Source organism: Prionailurus bengalensis, chromosome A2 (genome assembly GCF_016509475.1).
Source record: "Prionailurus bengalensis isolate Pbe53 chromosome A2, Fcat_Pben_1.1_paternal_pri, whole genome shotgun sequence".
In the NCBI taxonomy this organism is placed as follows: domain Eukaryota; kingdom Metazoa; phylum Chordata; class Mammalia; order Carnivora; family Felidae; genus Prionailurus; species Prionailurus bengalensis.
In genome coordinates this window covers 83,747,608-83,762,354 of record NC_057348.1, presented here as the reverse complement: position 1 = coordinate 83,762,354, position 14,747 = coordinate 83,747,608, and the positions used below count along the sequence as shown (strand labels likewise).

The 14,747-nt window shown below is 42.8% G+C and overlaps 1 protein-coding gene across 2 annotated transcripts in view; it reads right to left on the bottom strand.

Moving 5' to 3' along the window:
- Positions 1-4,476, bottom strand: part of GNAI1 (G protein subunit alpha i1) — an 87,672-nt gene extending 83,196 nt beyond the window's left edge. The window contains exons 1-2 of one of the 2 annotated variants that reach the window (XM_043588697.1): positions 4,196-4,476; positions 3,494-3,662 (exon numbers count right to left, since the gene is read on the bottom strand). In XM_043588697.1, the coding sequence (XP_043444632.1) occupies positions 3,494-3,611 (118 nt within the window). In that variant the 5' untranslated portion in view covers positions 3,612-3,662; positions 4,196-4,476. Of the gene's footprint in view, positions 1-3,493 lie in introns of both variants that reach the window. The other variant, XM_043588696.1, reaches the window with a different exon arrangement.
- Positions 4,477-14,747: the final 10,271 nt, after the last annotated feature.

Sequence of the window (14,747 nt, the reverse complement as noted above, 5' to 3'; positions counted from 1 at the left end):
AAAATCCTGCAACGCCAGAATTTCTCAACTAAGGAAGTCACACAGCAAGTTCACAGGGAAGAAAAAAGATTAATGATGTAGCTTCTCAAATAGCTGCTTGCTGGTAGCAATGGAAAAAACTCACTAAGTAGTAGAGATCTTATTCCCTCGCCTCATTTTCACTCAACCTATAATATTTAAAACAAGCAAAAGAAAGAGGGTGTGGATTTTTGTCTGTGAGGATGAGTGGAGAGAATAATGAGGCAGAGTAAAGAATTAAAACTCACCTTTAGACTAACTTATGTAAATGAAAATTTTACTTTCATATAATCTAACCCTCTACATCTTTGAAAATTATAATAAAATAATATTCAGTAAGTGCTCATATGTACAATATAGTCTCACTGAAAAAACAGCAAAGCATAATCATCCTGCCATTTAAAAAATGATAAATTGCAACCTCCTCAAAGGTATGACAACAAAAAAATGTTTCCCCCGAGACAATGAGCCATCTATGATGGAAAGAAAACTGTGATTATAAAAACAAGTTCCACTATTTAGTATTATTATTCTAATACCAATGCCTGAAAACTAACCTAAAGACCTGAATCACCCAAACCCTGTCCTAATTTTCTTTAGGTCAATGATTAGATTAGGTCCTCTCTTTTTAAAGCCTGATTCACTGCTCCTAATAAGGACAGTGAAATATGTCTGATTAAAAAAAAAATTGTTTTAATTGTAACACAGTACCAATTTTTTTTTCCTAATGATGTTCATCTCATACCTGAATCTCTCAACCCAGATGTCTAAAAGACAATGCATAAATGCCTTAAGAAAAAATGCAATATAATGAACTATTTATCTTTGGAGGCTTTTTGTCTTAAATGGAAAAAATTCATTTGATGAAAAAAAAGAAAATAATTGAAGACGATGACCTTTTATAAATGGAGTGACAGTGGTTATAGATTGCCTAGAAATCATTTTATATTTCTAGTTGATTCAGTTGTTTTATATGGAATTATTTCATCGAGCTGCTTACACATATGACTTTAAACATTCAAAAACGAACCAAAGGTCAGAACTTCAGTGCTAAAGACAAATTGGGAAAGAAAAATGTTTTGAAACATTCCAAGAATAACATTTATGAAATAAACCAGCATTTTGTTTATAGGACCTAGAGTGCCGGGACCCTGCGGCAAAAGGGTAGAGTAGGAGTAAGACCTAAGGAGGAAGGGGAGGGACAGCTGGGCCAATAAGGCAGGGGTGCTAAAGGATTTCTACAGAGAGAGATGTAGGGAAAAGCAAAACACCAAATCTAGAAAAGACAGCTGAAGGAACTCAGTTACCTAAAGATTTTTAAAAAATCATTTTGAAATCGTTCTAATGTTACTGGTATAGAAAAACAAAAATCTCAGTTTCTTCCAAAAATCATGACTCTGCTACACTTTTCTCATAACTCTCACTATAGCTGGTTGTAGAGATACAACTTTGACTTCTATATTTATACATTCAACCCTGTTAATCTAGGCTCTCATTGGAGGTTGGGGACTTTGGGGACTATCTGGAGACATTTTTCAAGGATCAAAGGCTGAGGGGGCTGTTACTGGCATCTAATGGGTAAAGGCCAAAGAACACCCTACAATGCTAAACATCCTACGATGAACAAGACAGCCTGCACAACAAAGAATTATCCTGCCTCAAATGCCAATGGTGCTAAAGTTAAGAAACACTGATCTCTTCTCAAAATAAGCAAAAACCAACTCCTCTGACCTTTTATCCTAGTCCATCGTTCTCTAATAGACATCTAATTAAAGCCTAAAACACCACCAGAGGACTCATTTTTTTCAGTTGCTTTAAACATGGTGGATGGCTGGCTCAAACTAGAGTCACACCGAAATACACTAAAAGAATACATAAGAGCAATAGTGCAGAAACTCTAAGAACTTTGTAATCTTCCTTTTGTCTCATGTTTGTCTCAAACACATCCACTTCCTAAGAGGAATATCTACATGTTTCCACATCAAGGTGCGTCTCTTCTATGCTCAATACGCTAAAAATACACTGACCTAGGCAAAATACATTATTTCTTATTAACGTAAAAACTTAGGGAGAGTATTAACTGAGAAAGATTTGTGTTGGTGGCAAGGGTGAAGAAAGCCACCCAGGTCTTTAAAATGCAAAGTTATTTCACAGTTTGTTAGCAAAATGACTCAGGTCATTATTACTTTTAGTCATGCCAAGTTTGCTGCTTCTAAGCCTACTAGTAATGGAGAAAAAAAAACCCACCATTTTTCCTGCAGTCATTAAACCAATGAAACAGAAGCTTACTGAAAACAGGTCTGTGCAATATTTCTCTTTTATTATAACTGTTATAAAACAAAAGCAATCGCTGGAATTGCAGATGAAGATTCTAAGAAATCTTTAATAAATAGCTATAGTGTGTGTATGTGTGGTGGACGCGGGGGGGGGGGCAGCAAACAAAAGAAAATCTTAACTCATAGATGTGCAAGTCTTATGCTGTTAATATTTTCCTAAGGTATCCTTCAGTCAAAACCCTGGCTTACTCCTTTTTTGGTCTCTCCTTTCAAAAACCTGGAAAAGACCTCCACATAGCGTTTCACCATGAGAACAATACTAAGAACAAATAAAAGCCTGGCGTGTACCTGGCAAAGCTCATTCATCAGAAACCGTGGCAGCTGGGAGAGAACTGTTCTCCGCGTGACCCTCTCGCACCTTTCACATAGGTTTTCTCCGCTCGAGTATCTGTCTTACCTACTACCAGAGCAAACGTTACCCAACTTTGATGGTTTCCATGTCTCCACAGTAATAAAAAAAAAAAATCAAGCATCCAGCATAGCCTACTTCCTTAGGCAAGGTAAATATAATCTGTGCTCCTTTAACACTTACTGTGTCGCCACAGGAAGTTAACAGGAAAGACACATTTCAATCCCACGGAACCCCACAAAAGATGCACTAATATCACAAAACGTGGCACGCTTGACACGGGAAAACCACAACCGCGATACGACATCCCATAGGAAGGGTTTTCGGGGGGGGGGGGGGGGGAGGGGTGGAGGTGACGGTGTGTGTGTGTGTGTGTGTGTGTGTGTGTGTGTGTGTGCCGCGAATGCCCCTTCATCTTCAGAAGGCTGAGCTAACTTAAAAGAAACAGCATTTACTCGCGACCCGTTCCTCGGCTCCTTGCGGGGTCCACACCAACGCCTGTGAGTGAGGTAAAGCGCCAGCCCAGGGCCGGCGGGTTCTCACTGGACAGGGAGGAGGGAGGAGGGCAGCAGGAGACCAGGGAAAGGAGCACCCGCCTCGGCTCTGCACCGCACCAGCCCCGCTCTCGCCCGGAAACCATCCCCACCGCTCCAAGTCGCGCTCTTGGCCGCTCAGACACGTCCCCTCTGGGTTTCCAAACGCAAAGGGCCCGCAGCGGCCACCACGGGGCGCCGCGCCCAGCAACCCGCCCGACCCTAGGGCCCCCCGGGACGCGCCCGGCCGCCCTCACCGAGCAGCAGCAGCTTGACCTCGCGCGCCGCCTTCTCGCCATCCTCGCGGAGGTTCCGGTCGATCATCTTACTCCGCTCCACCGCCGCCTTGTCCTCGGCGCTCAGCGTACAGCCCATTGTGCCAGAAGCGAGAGCTCGCCTCCGCTCCCTCCACGTCCGGCGCGCTGCCTTCAAACACAGGTGAAGTCTTTCTTTCCGGACGCGGGCGTTCGAATACCTCCCGACGCTGGCCACGAACCACCCCCACCCGCTTCCTAAATGGAGCGAGGAAAGCGCCGTCTGCTAAGCAGCGAGCTGCACCGCGCGGATCTTCCTCGCGGCCAGGTTCCACTCCTGCGTCCCTCAGCGCCCCCCAAGTCCCAGGTTTTCGGGCTCTGGATACAACGTCCACCGCCCTCCAGCTGGTGGCCGCGCCGCAGCCTCAAGAAGCCCGGCGGAGCTCGGCGTCCGCGCGCCGCCGCGGCCCCGCCCCTACCCGCCCCGCCCGCCAGCCAGCCAGCCAGCCAGCCAGCCAGCCACTCCGCGACCACTCCCCGGGCGCGCTCCCGCGCACGTGCCCTCGGACAGCGCCCCCTCGGACGGGCGCGCGCGCCCGCGCATCCGCGGACCCCGGCTCTGCGCAGCCCCCAGGGCCCGGCGCCCTCGCGCGCGGCCCTTGGAAGCGCCCCCGGAACGTTGAACTGCCCAGCTGGCTCCCCTACCTCGCTTCCTCCGCGAGAGTGGGATAATTTCTTCCCGCTTACTCACACCAAGGGATCTGTGCGGACCTGCCCCTTCGGGGTGCGGGTGGGAGAGCTGCCAAAGTTGGAAGCTGAAAAAAGCCAGTCCTGGGCGTTTGAGCATGCCCAGCTCCGGCAGCCACGCACGGGTGTTCAAAATGTAAACCCCTGTCGGCTGGCCTTCAGGGTTGTGGGAAATAGAGGGAGCTGGGAAGGGAACGGAGCCACAGCGAAAGCAGAGATGGAGACAGTGGGGGAACAAGCCTGGGAGGGGGTGAAGAGATTAACTTTCTTCCTTCCGGTTTTTCTTTCCTTCCTTCTCTTCCCTCCCATCCATTCTTTCGTTTCTTTTCACAGAACATTTTAATGGATTGAGGAAATGTGAGACAATATTCAGAGTATATTTTAAAATGACAAGAGCAATAAAACACACCTACACAGATACATCTGCTCTGCACCATAACTTACCTCCTCTGGGGCAGCATGTAAGCTTCCACGCCAAATTTTGACCAATTTAGTAAGTATTAAGCCACTAAGCATATCATTCCTTCTTTAAAGGCCTTACTTGCCCCCAAAATGAGTTTAAATTGATCCATATTATGACTCCATCCTTCTAGTGCTAACTACTCTCGGGTTCTCCGGGGGATTTATTTCATCCACGAGTGAGTGAGCACAGGTTTAAGGTCTGGGCTTATGTCAGTTACACTACACTTTTCCCTTACAGACATCGCCGGAAATGTTGATTGATTAGAAGATGGGCTGGTAGCAAAAAGTAAAATATCTTCTTTGATGTAGTAAAAATTAGAAAATTGCTCTTTGTTTTCCATCTGGAAGTCTTCCTTTCTAAAAAGTATTTGTAAAAAATAAATTAAACAAACAAACAAACAAACTGGCTTTAGTTTTCCATGAAGGTAAGGCTGAGCGGATACTGTAGGCAGAACAGCTGTAGAGTGGGTCACTGAAGCCAGGCTTGTTGGCTGGCAGAGATCATCAGTCTCCTTATTGGACATATCCTCTCCTGTTCTACAACTGTCAAACTTGCTCTGCTCAAGAGATGCAATTTCAAGAACTGCCTCAACTTTTCCTATGATGTTTCGCAACATAACAAAAGGGAGCAAGCTTTAAATTGTACTTAATCACCTTGTATGCCCTTTGTTTTTCTCGGTCATTTATTTTTTTAAGTCTTATTTATTTTGAGAGAAAGGGAGGGAGACAGAATCCCAAGCAGTCTTTGCACTGTCCGTGCAGAGCCAGAAGCGGGGCTTGAACCCACAAACTGTGAGATCATGCCTGAGCATGAAACCAACAGTTGGACCCTTAACTAACTCAGCCACCCAGGTGCCCCTTTCTTGCCACTTTAAATGGTGATGTTCATCAGAAACTCTGGAACTAAACTTGACAGAATGAACTTTCAACATAGTATTTGTGTATTAGCCATCTTGGATTATTGGTTATTAGGTCTTTTCTATAAGCTTCAGGCCATATCAAGTGAAGGGCCAACAACTGCAGGAAAAGAGGAAGAAACCATGGTGGGGATAATGACTATAAATCTCATATTTTAGAGAATAGAGGGTGCAACAGAATTATATACATTCCTTCTCTCATTTGACAATCTTGTCAAGTAGATGATGAGTTAAAATACACAGGCGAATAAGAATTGAAAATTAGCTTTATATGAAGCTATACTTCCTAGAGGATTCAGAGTAGTGGAGTGATCAGTAAGGAGGGAAAGTCCAAGAAAACAAAGCTGCAAAAAAAAAAAAAAAATGGAGCCCATTTCTGGAATTAGTGAAGGGTTCAAGGGGTAAGTATTGGTCAGCTCAGGCTGCCATAACAGAATAGGACAAATGAGTGGCTTAAATAACAGGACTTTATTTCTCACCATTATGGAGGCTGAGAAGTCTAAGATCAAAGCACCAGCCAATTTAGGTCTCCCAAGAGGACTCTCTTCCTGGCTTGCAGGTGGTCACCTTCTTCCACATGGGTGCCCTCCATGTAGAGCTGTAGTCTCTCCTTTCTCTTCTTATAAGGACACTAATCCCATAAGGTCTTACCCTTATTACCTCTTCCAAATCTAATCACCTCCCAAAGGCCCACCTCCAAATACCATCATATTGGAGTCAGGGCTTCAACAAATGAATTTGGAGGAAAGGGGGAAGGGAAGACAATCTATAAAACAATGTATTTTGTTTGCCATGAATAATAACCAGCTAAAAGGGTTAATAGGTAAAATACATGTTGGAGAAGGCCAATTGTTTTATAATTGAAATGTAGTTTGGCTGTGAAGAATGATAGGAAGTGTGGGACAAAGTTGGAAGAAACCTTTAAATATTAAGGTGAAGTGTTAGACTTTATGCAATGGGTACTAAATGTTCCTTACATTCTCCTGAGTTGGGTAACACGTGTTTAAAAGAAAAATAATCTCTTACCCTACAAAACACACGAGTTTCCAGTAAGTGGATAGTGTTAGTAATCCAGATATGAAGTGGTGAGAGTCACTCAGACTAATAACTTACATAATTATGAGGTTGCAAAGTGTGATTCAATAACCTTGTCAAGGAGGTGGAGCAGATATTATTAACTCATCTATTTTATAGAATGAAATTGAAATACAAAGGTTAAAGCAATCTACTTCAGAATACTGTTTTCCCTTCTGGACATGATATTTTTAAACAACTATATTGAGATATAATTCATGTACATATAATTTATCCATTTAAAGTATATAATCGAAGGGCTTTTAGCATATAAACAGAGTTGCACAACCATTATGGCAATCAATTATATTTTAATTACCCCCCAAATAAATCCCATAAACCATAGCCATTATCCCCAATTTTTCTATCCCTGACCCCAAGTCCTAGGCAGCCACTAATATACTTTCTTTCTCTATAGATTTGCCCATTCTGGACATTTTATATAAAAGAAACTATATAGTATATGGTCTCTTGCAACTGGCTTCTTTTCATTTAGCATAAGGTTTTCAAGGTTCGTCCGTGTTGTAGCATGTATCAGGACTACATTTCTGTTTACTGCTGAGTACTAATAAGCATCATATGTTAAGAGAGTTAATTATACACCTGAAACTAATATAACATTGTATGTTACCTATATTAGAATTAAATTTAGGGGCGCCTGGGTGGCTCAGTCGGTTGAGCCTCTGACTTCGGCTCAGGTCACGATCTCGCGGTCCGTGAGTTCGAGCCCTGCGTCAGGCTCTGGGCTGATGGCTCAGAGCCTGGAGCCTGCTTCCGATTCTGTGTCTCCCTCTCTCTCTGCCCCTCCCCCATTTATGCTCTGTCTCTCTCTGTCTCAAAAATAAATAAACGTTAAAAAAAATTGTTTTTAAAAATTAAATTTAAAAAGAGACATATTAAGACCAACTGGGACACATTCAGCTGAGAGTACTTAGGTCTTAAAGTGTCTGAAAACTGTGTTATAACTCAAAACTGTCTGGCTATAAGGTGGTACATTTAGAAGTATTGGAAGAAAGTATTGGAAGAATTTGACGTGAGGAAAAATGGTGCACAATCGCCCACAAAGAGAATAGGCAACCTTAGAAACATATTCATTCATTCACTTTTTTTGAGAGAGAGAGAGAGAGAGAGAGAGAGAGAGAGAATCCCAACCAGGTTTGATGCTCAGCACAGAGTCCATCCCAGGGCTCAATGCTACCATCCTGGGGTCCTGACCTGAGCCAAATCAAGAGTTGGACTGAGAATGGACTGAGCCATCCAGGTTCCCTGAAACATATTCATTCTTGATGAAGATAGAAACATCTAGACTGGATGACTGCATATTGGGAAAGATCTAGAAATAGATAAACTCTTAGGATCCCTTCCAACTTTGAGATTTTATATTATTCAGAAGTCAGATGGGATTAGTGTCAGAAATGAGATTAAAATTCAGAAATTCCTTCTGGCCTCCAACCTTTTCCCTACTTATCCTGCTATATGAGAAACGTGTAGAAGTAGGGAAAGGGAGTGTATCTGAGATGTGTTTGCTTGGTACATTGATGGATTAGTGTAGGGGTAAGGAGGAACCAAAGAAGAGTCAGGACAACCTGACATGTGTACACACACACACACACACACACACACACAAAGGGAGAGAGAAGGAGATCAGAAGGGCTGTGTGTATCTTTGGCTCACTGAGAACAGACATGACACATAGACACTTTTCCATTGCCTACATTGAGATTTTTGCCTTCTATGTGAGAAGGAAAGAGTTTGGTTTGGGGAGAGTCTAAAAAAACTTAGAAAAACAGAAGGGCTAGCATGGCATCTGTAGCCCTGTTTAGCCAGAGATATAAAGGCCCAAACCAAAACCATTTCTAAATTTTTTTTATGTTTATTTATTTTTGAGAGAGAGACAGAGCATGAGTGGGGGAGGACCAGGGCTAGAGGGAGACACAGAATCCAAAGCAGGCTCCAGACTCTGAGCTGTCAGCACAGAGCCCAATGCGGGGCTCGAACCCATGAACTGTGAGATCATGACCTGAACCAAAGTCAGACACCCAACTAACTGAGCCACCCAGGCGACCCCAATTTTTTTTAATGTTTATTTATTTTTGAGAAAGAGAGAGACAGTGTGAGTGGGGGAGGAGCAGAGCGAAATATTTGGGGAACATTTTTAGGAGGCTTAATTTCCTGCTGAAGCAGGTAAGTCTTGAAGTCATTTTTGATGAGGCCAAGGGACATTGAGGAATATAATTGGACATAAGTGAAGGAGGGAGAGGTTCAGGAAAAAAGGGTAAAATGTGACTTCAAATACATCAGAAAAAATCCCCAGGGACAAGTGTAAAGAAAAGAATTGACAATAGTGGTATGGTAGAAGAAGCTCTAGGCAGGTGAGCAGATAACTTTAGAGCAGTTCAGAGCTCTGTTTTCGCACATTTGACAGTCCCTTAAGCTTTGTAAACTGCAGTATCCCTATCTATAAAAGTGAGTTTGTTGAATTAGATCATCTGCAAGGTCCCAATAATCCTGAGGACCTATGAGTCTATCATTTCAACAGGAGCTGGTTGCCAAAGATACAAAACACTCTGACGTACTGTTGTGAGTGGAATCCATAGTGTGTAAAATTAAGGGTTAAATAAATGCTGACAATGCAGACCTTAGTGAGGAAACTTTTAAGAATCTTAATCATGAAGAATGGTAGACACATGAGATGGTTGATGGAGAAGTAGGTTTGAGATGTATTGTTTCATTTTGGCCATGACTCCTCTTCTCAAGCATTACGCAGGTGTGGGGAAGGAAATGGTTATGGTGCAAAGGAAAGAACATAGCTGGTCCACTTGTTGACCTCAGCCTCTGATTTTTCCATCTCATTACCTGTGATACCTTAGTGCCACCAATTCTTTAATGCCATAGAGGCCTCCCATCCACAGACCATTTACCTTTCCCCTGTCCCTCATGACTCATCATGTGCTAAGTTCTCTCATTACGCGACTTATATTCCATCCTCCACCAGGATCATCAGTCTTTTGCCACATACCTTCAAAACACCTTCAACATTGTATTCAATGAAGAAAACCTCAAATTTGGTTAAATCAGGTCTTTGCCTACATGTGTACAACTGGGCTTGACTGGAGGAAAAGACTGTAGTCAGCAACTCCAACCATCCATTTGTTCATGCCAAAAATCAGAAGTCAACATTGATTCCTCCCTTTCCTCCAACCACAACATACCCAGCCTATCAGGAAATCCTGTATCACTGTGCTTCCAAGTGAATCCAGGACATGGCCAAATATCAACATCAACTGATACTCCCTAGTTCAAATTATCTATGGAGTATTGCAATAGCCGTCTCCTACTTCCTCTGTGTCCACCACTATCTCATGCTATTGTTTAGCTGGCAACCAGAACCGTCCTTTAAAAATGTCAATCAGATATTGCCACTCCTGTACTGAGAACCATCCATTCACTTTCCATCTTACTTAGAGGAAAATCCCATCTAAAATTCTTATGATGACATAGGACTCACCTGATTTATCAAGTTCAGCTCTTTCACCCCTGATATTATTTCCTGCCACATTCCTTCTTGCTTTCTGTGGTTCAGCCTCATTACCTCCAGGCTATTCCTTGAACTTGCCAAACACACTCCATCATTAGGCCTTTGCACTTATGTTCTCCCTGAATGGAACACACTTCTGCCAGATTTCTGCTTGGCTCATTCCCTTCTTTCTTCAAATCTCTGTTCAAATGTCACCTTATCAGGGAAATAGACTCCATCACTGCCCACCTGTCACTCTCCTTTTCCCTTACTATGCACTACCACTTTGCACACGACACACCTATTTTCGTGTTTGTTTCTTGCCTGTCTTCCCTCACTTGAATATAAATTCAAAAAAGCAGAGACTTTGTCCTCTTGTGTTTACTGTTTCATCTCCAATAGCTAGAACAGTAAATACCCATAGTAAGTGAATAAAGAGGAGAAGCTGGATTCAGAGCATAAATCTAGTCTTCTAAACTATTCAGTAATTCATTCAACAAAATTCATTGCAGGCCCATCATGAGCCAGACAGTGTTCTTAGCACTGGGAATAAGGTGGTGCATAAAATATATTATACTGGGTTGTGAATGGGGACAGTGGTCACAGAGAGATGTTAAATACATAGGTAAGCTAATCAATTAAACTGGATGCATTCAAAAGTAGTTGTAAGTGCTACAAAGATAATGGAACCAAGTGTTTTACAAGAGAGACACTAGTTTGGGTCTTTTGAGAAGAAGGCACCAAGACTGAATTAGATATGCAAGAGATTTATGGGGTGGGGGGGAAGTGTAGGAGGAGAATAAAGGAGAGAGGGGAACAGGAAATCCTCCTTCAAGTGGGATGCAGCTCTGACACCTGGAGATGGAGCAAAGAAAAGAAGAAGGACTGGGTAGGAATAGCCTCAGACTATGGTGCAACTCTGAGAAAATCTTGAGCAGGCCAGTGGGGATACCTTCTCCCACCCCCTAGGAAATATTGCTTGCGGGAGGAGGCCTGCCTTAGGCAGAAATGGCCTGGGTCTCGTACCCTGACCTTGCTCGGTCATGGAGTGACTTTACCCTCAAAAGAGTAAAGCCTCAGACATACCTGTGAACACTCCGGTGGGTCTCAAGGTGGGGCACTTGGAGGCACTCCCCTAAAGGGTTATCTGAGTGATACAATTCCATGGCCACAACAGGAAGTTACTCTGAGAGAAGAGGTAGGTACTTTCAATCAACTGTTTAGAGAGATCATTCTTAGGAGGTGACACCTTGGAGCTAAGAAGTGGATGATAAGAAGAAACCAGAGGGGCACCTGGGTGGCGCAGTTGGTTAAGCGTCTGACTTCAGCCAGGTCACGATCTCGCGGCCCGTGAGTTCGGGCCCCGCGTCAGGCTCTGGGCTGATGGCTCAGAGCCTGGAGCCTGTTTCCAATTCTGTGTCTCCCTCTCTCTCTGCCCCTCCCCCATTCATGCTCTGTCTCTCTCTGTCCCAAAAGTAAATAAATGTTGAAAAAAAAAATTAAAAAAAAAAAAAAAGAAGAAGAAGAAACCAGATTGAAGAAAGGAGATTCTAAGCTCTCTCACTGGCAAAGTGCAAGTGCAAAGTCCCTGGGGTAGACTGAGGTTGGCCCACGCAAGGAACTCAAAAGGCAGTTTAACTGAAATGTAAAAGTGAAGATGAGGGGGTAGGAGATGAGACAGATAGGGCTGCAAGGTAGGCAGGGGCCGGATCCTATAGAGCTGAGGCAGGCAGGGGCCAGATCCGATAAAGCTGAGTAGACCATTCAAAGGAGGACAGAATTTATTTTAACTTTATTCTAAATTAGAATTTGTAAGCTTCAAAATTTTTCTTCAAAACTGAATATATAAGCAGAAGTGCTGTGATGATTAAATAACATAATGTATAACATAATTCCTGGCACATCATGCGCTCAGAGTTACAGTACTTTTCTTTCTGCTTTGTCAGATCCAAGAGTTTAACTATTTCACTCTTTAGCAGAGTAGGAAAGAGAAGAGATTAAGGTAGAGAAGACAATCCAGGTCTTTGAGGGCCAAAACGCCGGGATTTGCATAAAATCCAGAGAGGAGAGATTAGGTCATAGTCAAATTCATGACACAGTATCCATTTGTATCTTGATGGAAAATGCTACATTTTGGAATCTAGTTTTGTGATTCCTATCTGCCTTGTATTTTCATGGTTATCAAACTTCCTACTCTTCCTTCTGAGAATAAGCCTAAGAGTGAGGACCTATCTTTTTCTTTCTCCCATGTTTATTTGACTTTACAAAATTCCTAAAATGCTGCTCTAATAAAGAATCAACCAGGCCTTGGGCCAAGCTTGAAGCGAAGGCTAGCGTCTCAAGGAGAGACCTACCTGGCTTTATTAAAGTCTAAGTGTTTATTTACTACATTGGATTAAAAAAGAGCTATATTGACACTTCCCCCTCAGTTTATGCTTCCTGCTGGCTCAGCTGTTTCCCTTTCACTCTAGCTCTGTTTAAGCTGTGAAACTGACATGTGTGTCTCTTGTTCAGCTCAGCAGGAAATGCAACAGAAGGATTGATAGGGACTAGGAGTAGGAGCCAGGCCAATGGGATTCAGGGAAGCACTGAGTGCCTTTTTTGTCCTAATTACCGCTATCTGGCAATATTATTCCAAATAATGGTAGTAAAGAGTTGTGCACAAATTTGTTCAATATCAGCACCTTATGAGGTTATGTATGGATTAGGCACTAAATGGGACAAAACAAGTTTTATGTTATTAAGAAATGAGCTCTTTGTGAGAGTTCAGGGTCACTGAATGGGGGGGACAAATCACACAGGAGGTACTTTAAGACATGAAACTCTCCAGATTTTTCCATGTATCCAATTATAGCAGCGTGCAAAATGGAGAGTTAAATAGTCAGACACTGAAGATCAAATTCTAAGTGTCCTGTGAAAAGACGGGGGTAAAATACACGTATTGGCTCAAGGCCTGCCCAGAGTACACTGTTTTTTCACAAGGAAGCCTGAGCATATCAGCCCAAGAATTTTTAATATGTGTTGCCTGAGAGGTACTGCTCAGCCCTCAAACTTCAGTCCCCTATCCTCTTACAAAGCTCTACTTGGGATATCCAGGGTTGCACAGCTACTGACAGTGTGGGATTTTGATTCACAAAGTACTCTAATTCCTTTTGAAAACAGCTCTTTGGGAACTCCTGGATGAGGAAGAGAGTTTATACCAGCAAGGCACTTTCAAGAATTTCCTGCACCTAGAAAGTAAAATTTAAAATAATTTCAGGGGCGCCTGGGTGGCGCAGTCGGTTAAGCTTCCGACTTCAGCCAGGTCACGATCTCGCGGTCCGGGAGTTCGAGCCCCGCGTCAGGCTCTGGGCTGACAGCTCAGAGCCTGGAGCCTGTTTCCGATTCTGTGTCTCCCTCTCTCTCTGCCCCTCCCCCGTTCATGCTCTGTCTCTCTCTGTCCCAAAAATAAATAAACGTTGAAAAAAAAAATAAAAATAAAAATAAAATAAAATAATTTCAAAGCTTTACCCTAGTCTCCAGCAATTTCTCAAGGCAGAAATGGACAACTGACCTATACTATGTTGAGCCACTAAAAATTGCTTTCTCAACAACAAAAAGTTTATTCTGAGACAGAGCCGGAATACGGAGAAAGGTAAAGAAAGGCAATCAGCTCCTTTTAGAAGTCCACCTTCCATAAAATTGAGGCTTTTCTTTAGCAGGAAGCAACTCACTGAAGGGCATTTTGGATAGCACAGGAAAACAGTGGAAAGAAGAAGGCAGCAGAAGTACTTGTGATTGCAGTGTGGTTTAGTGTTCATTTTGATAGTAATTTTATTGTCTTGAGTTTGTACACATAAAGAAATGTGATGTGATTAGCTTTTTCTTAATTGAGATATAATCCATGTATGGAATTCAGCATGTTAAAGTAGAAAATTCAGTGGTTTTTAATATATTCACAGGATTATGCAATCATTACCCCTAATTCCAGGACATTTTCATCAATACAGAAAAGAAACCCTGGACCCTTTAGCAGTTATTCCCAATCCCCTACTCACTCCAGCTCTTGGCAACCACTAATTTGCATTCTGTCTTTATGGATTTGCCTATTGTCGACATTTCATATAAATGGAATCATACAATGTGTATTTTGTATCTGGCCTCTTTCACTTAGCATAACAGTTCGAGTCTTATCCATGATGTTGCATGTATCAGTACTCCATTTTTCTTTAACATTTTTAAAGTGTATTTGTTTTTGAGAGATTGTGTGTGTGTGTGTGTGTGTGAGAGAGAGAGAGAGAGAGCAGGGGAGGGGCCGAGAGAGAGAGAGAGGGAGACACAGAATCCGAAGCAGTCTCCAGGCTCTGAGTGGTCAGCACAGAACCCAATGCGGGGCTCGAACCCGTGAACCACCAGATCATGACCTGAGCCAAAGTCAAATGCTTAACCGACTCAGCCACCCAGGTGCCCCACTCCATTTCTTTTTAATTGCTCAATAGTATTATTCTGTTGTCTAGATATGCCACCTTTTGTTTTACCATACATCAGTTGGTGGATATTT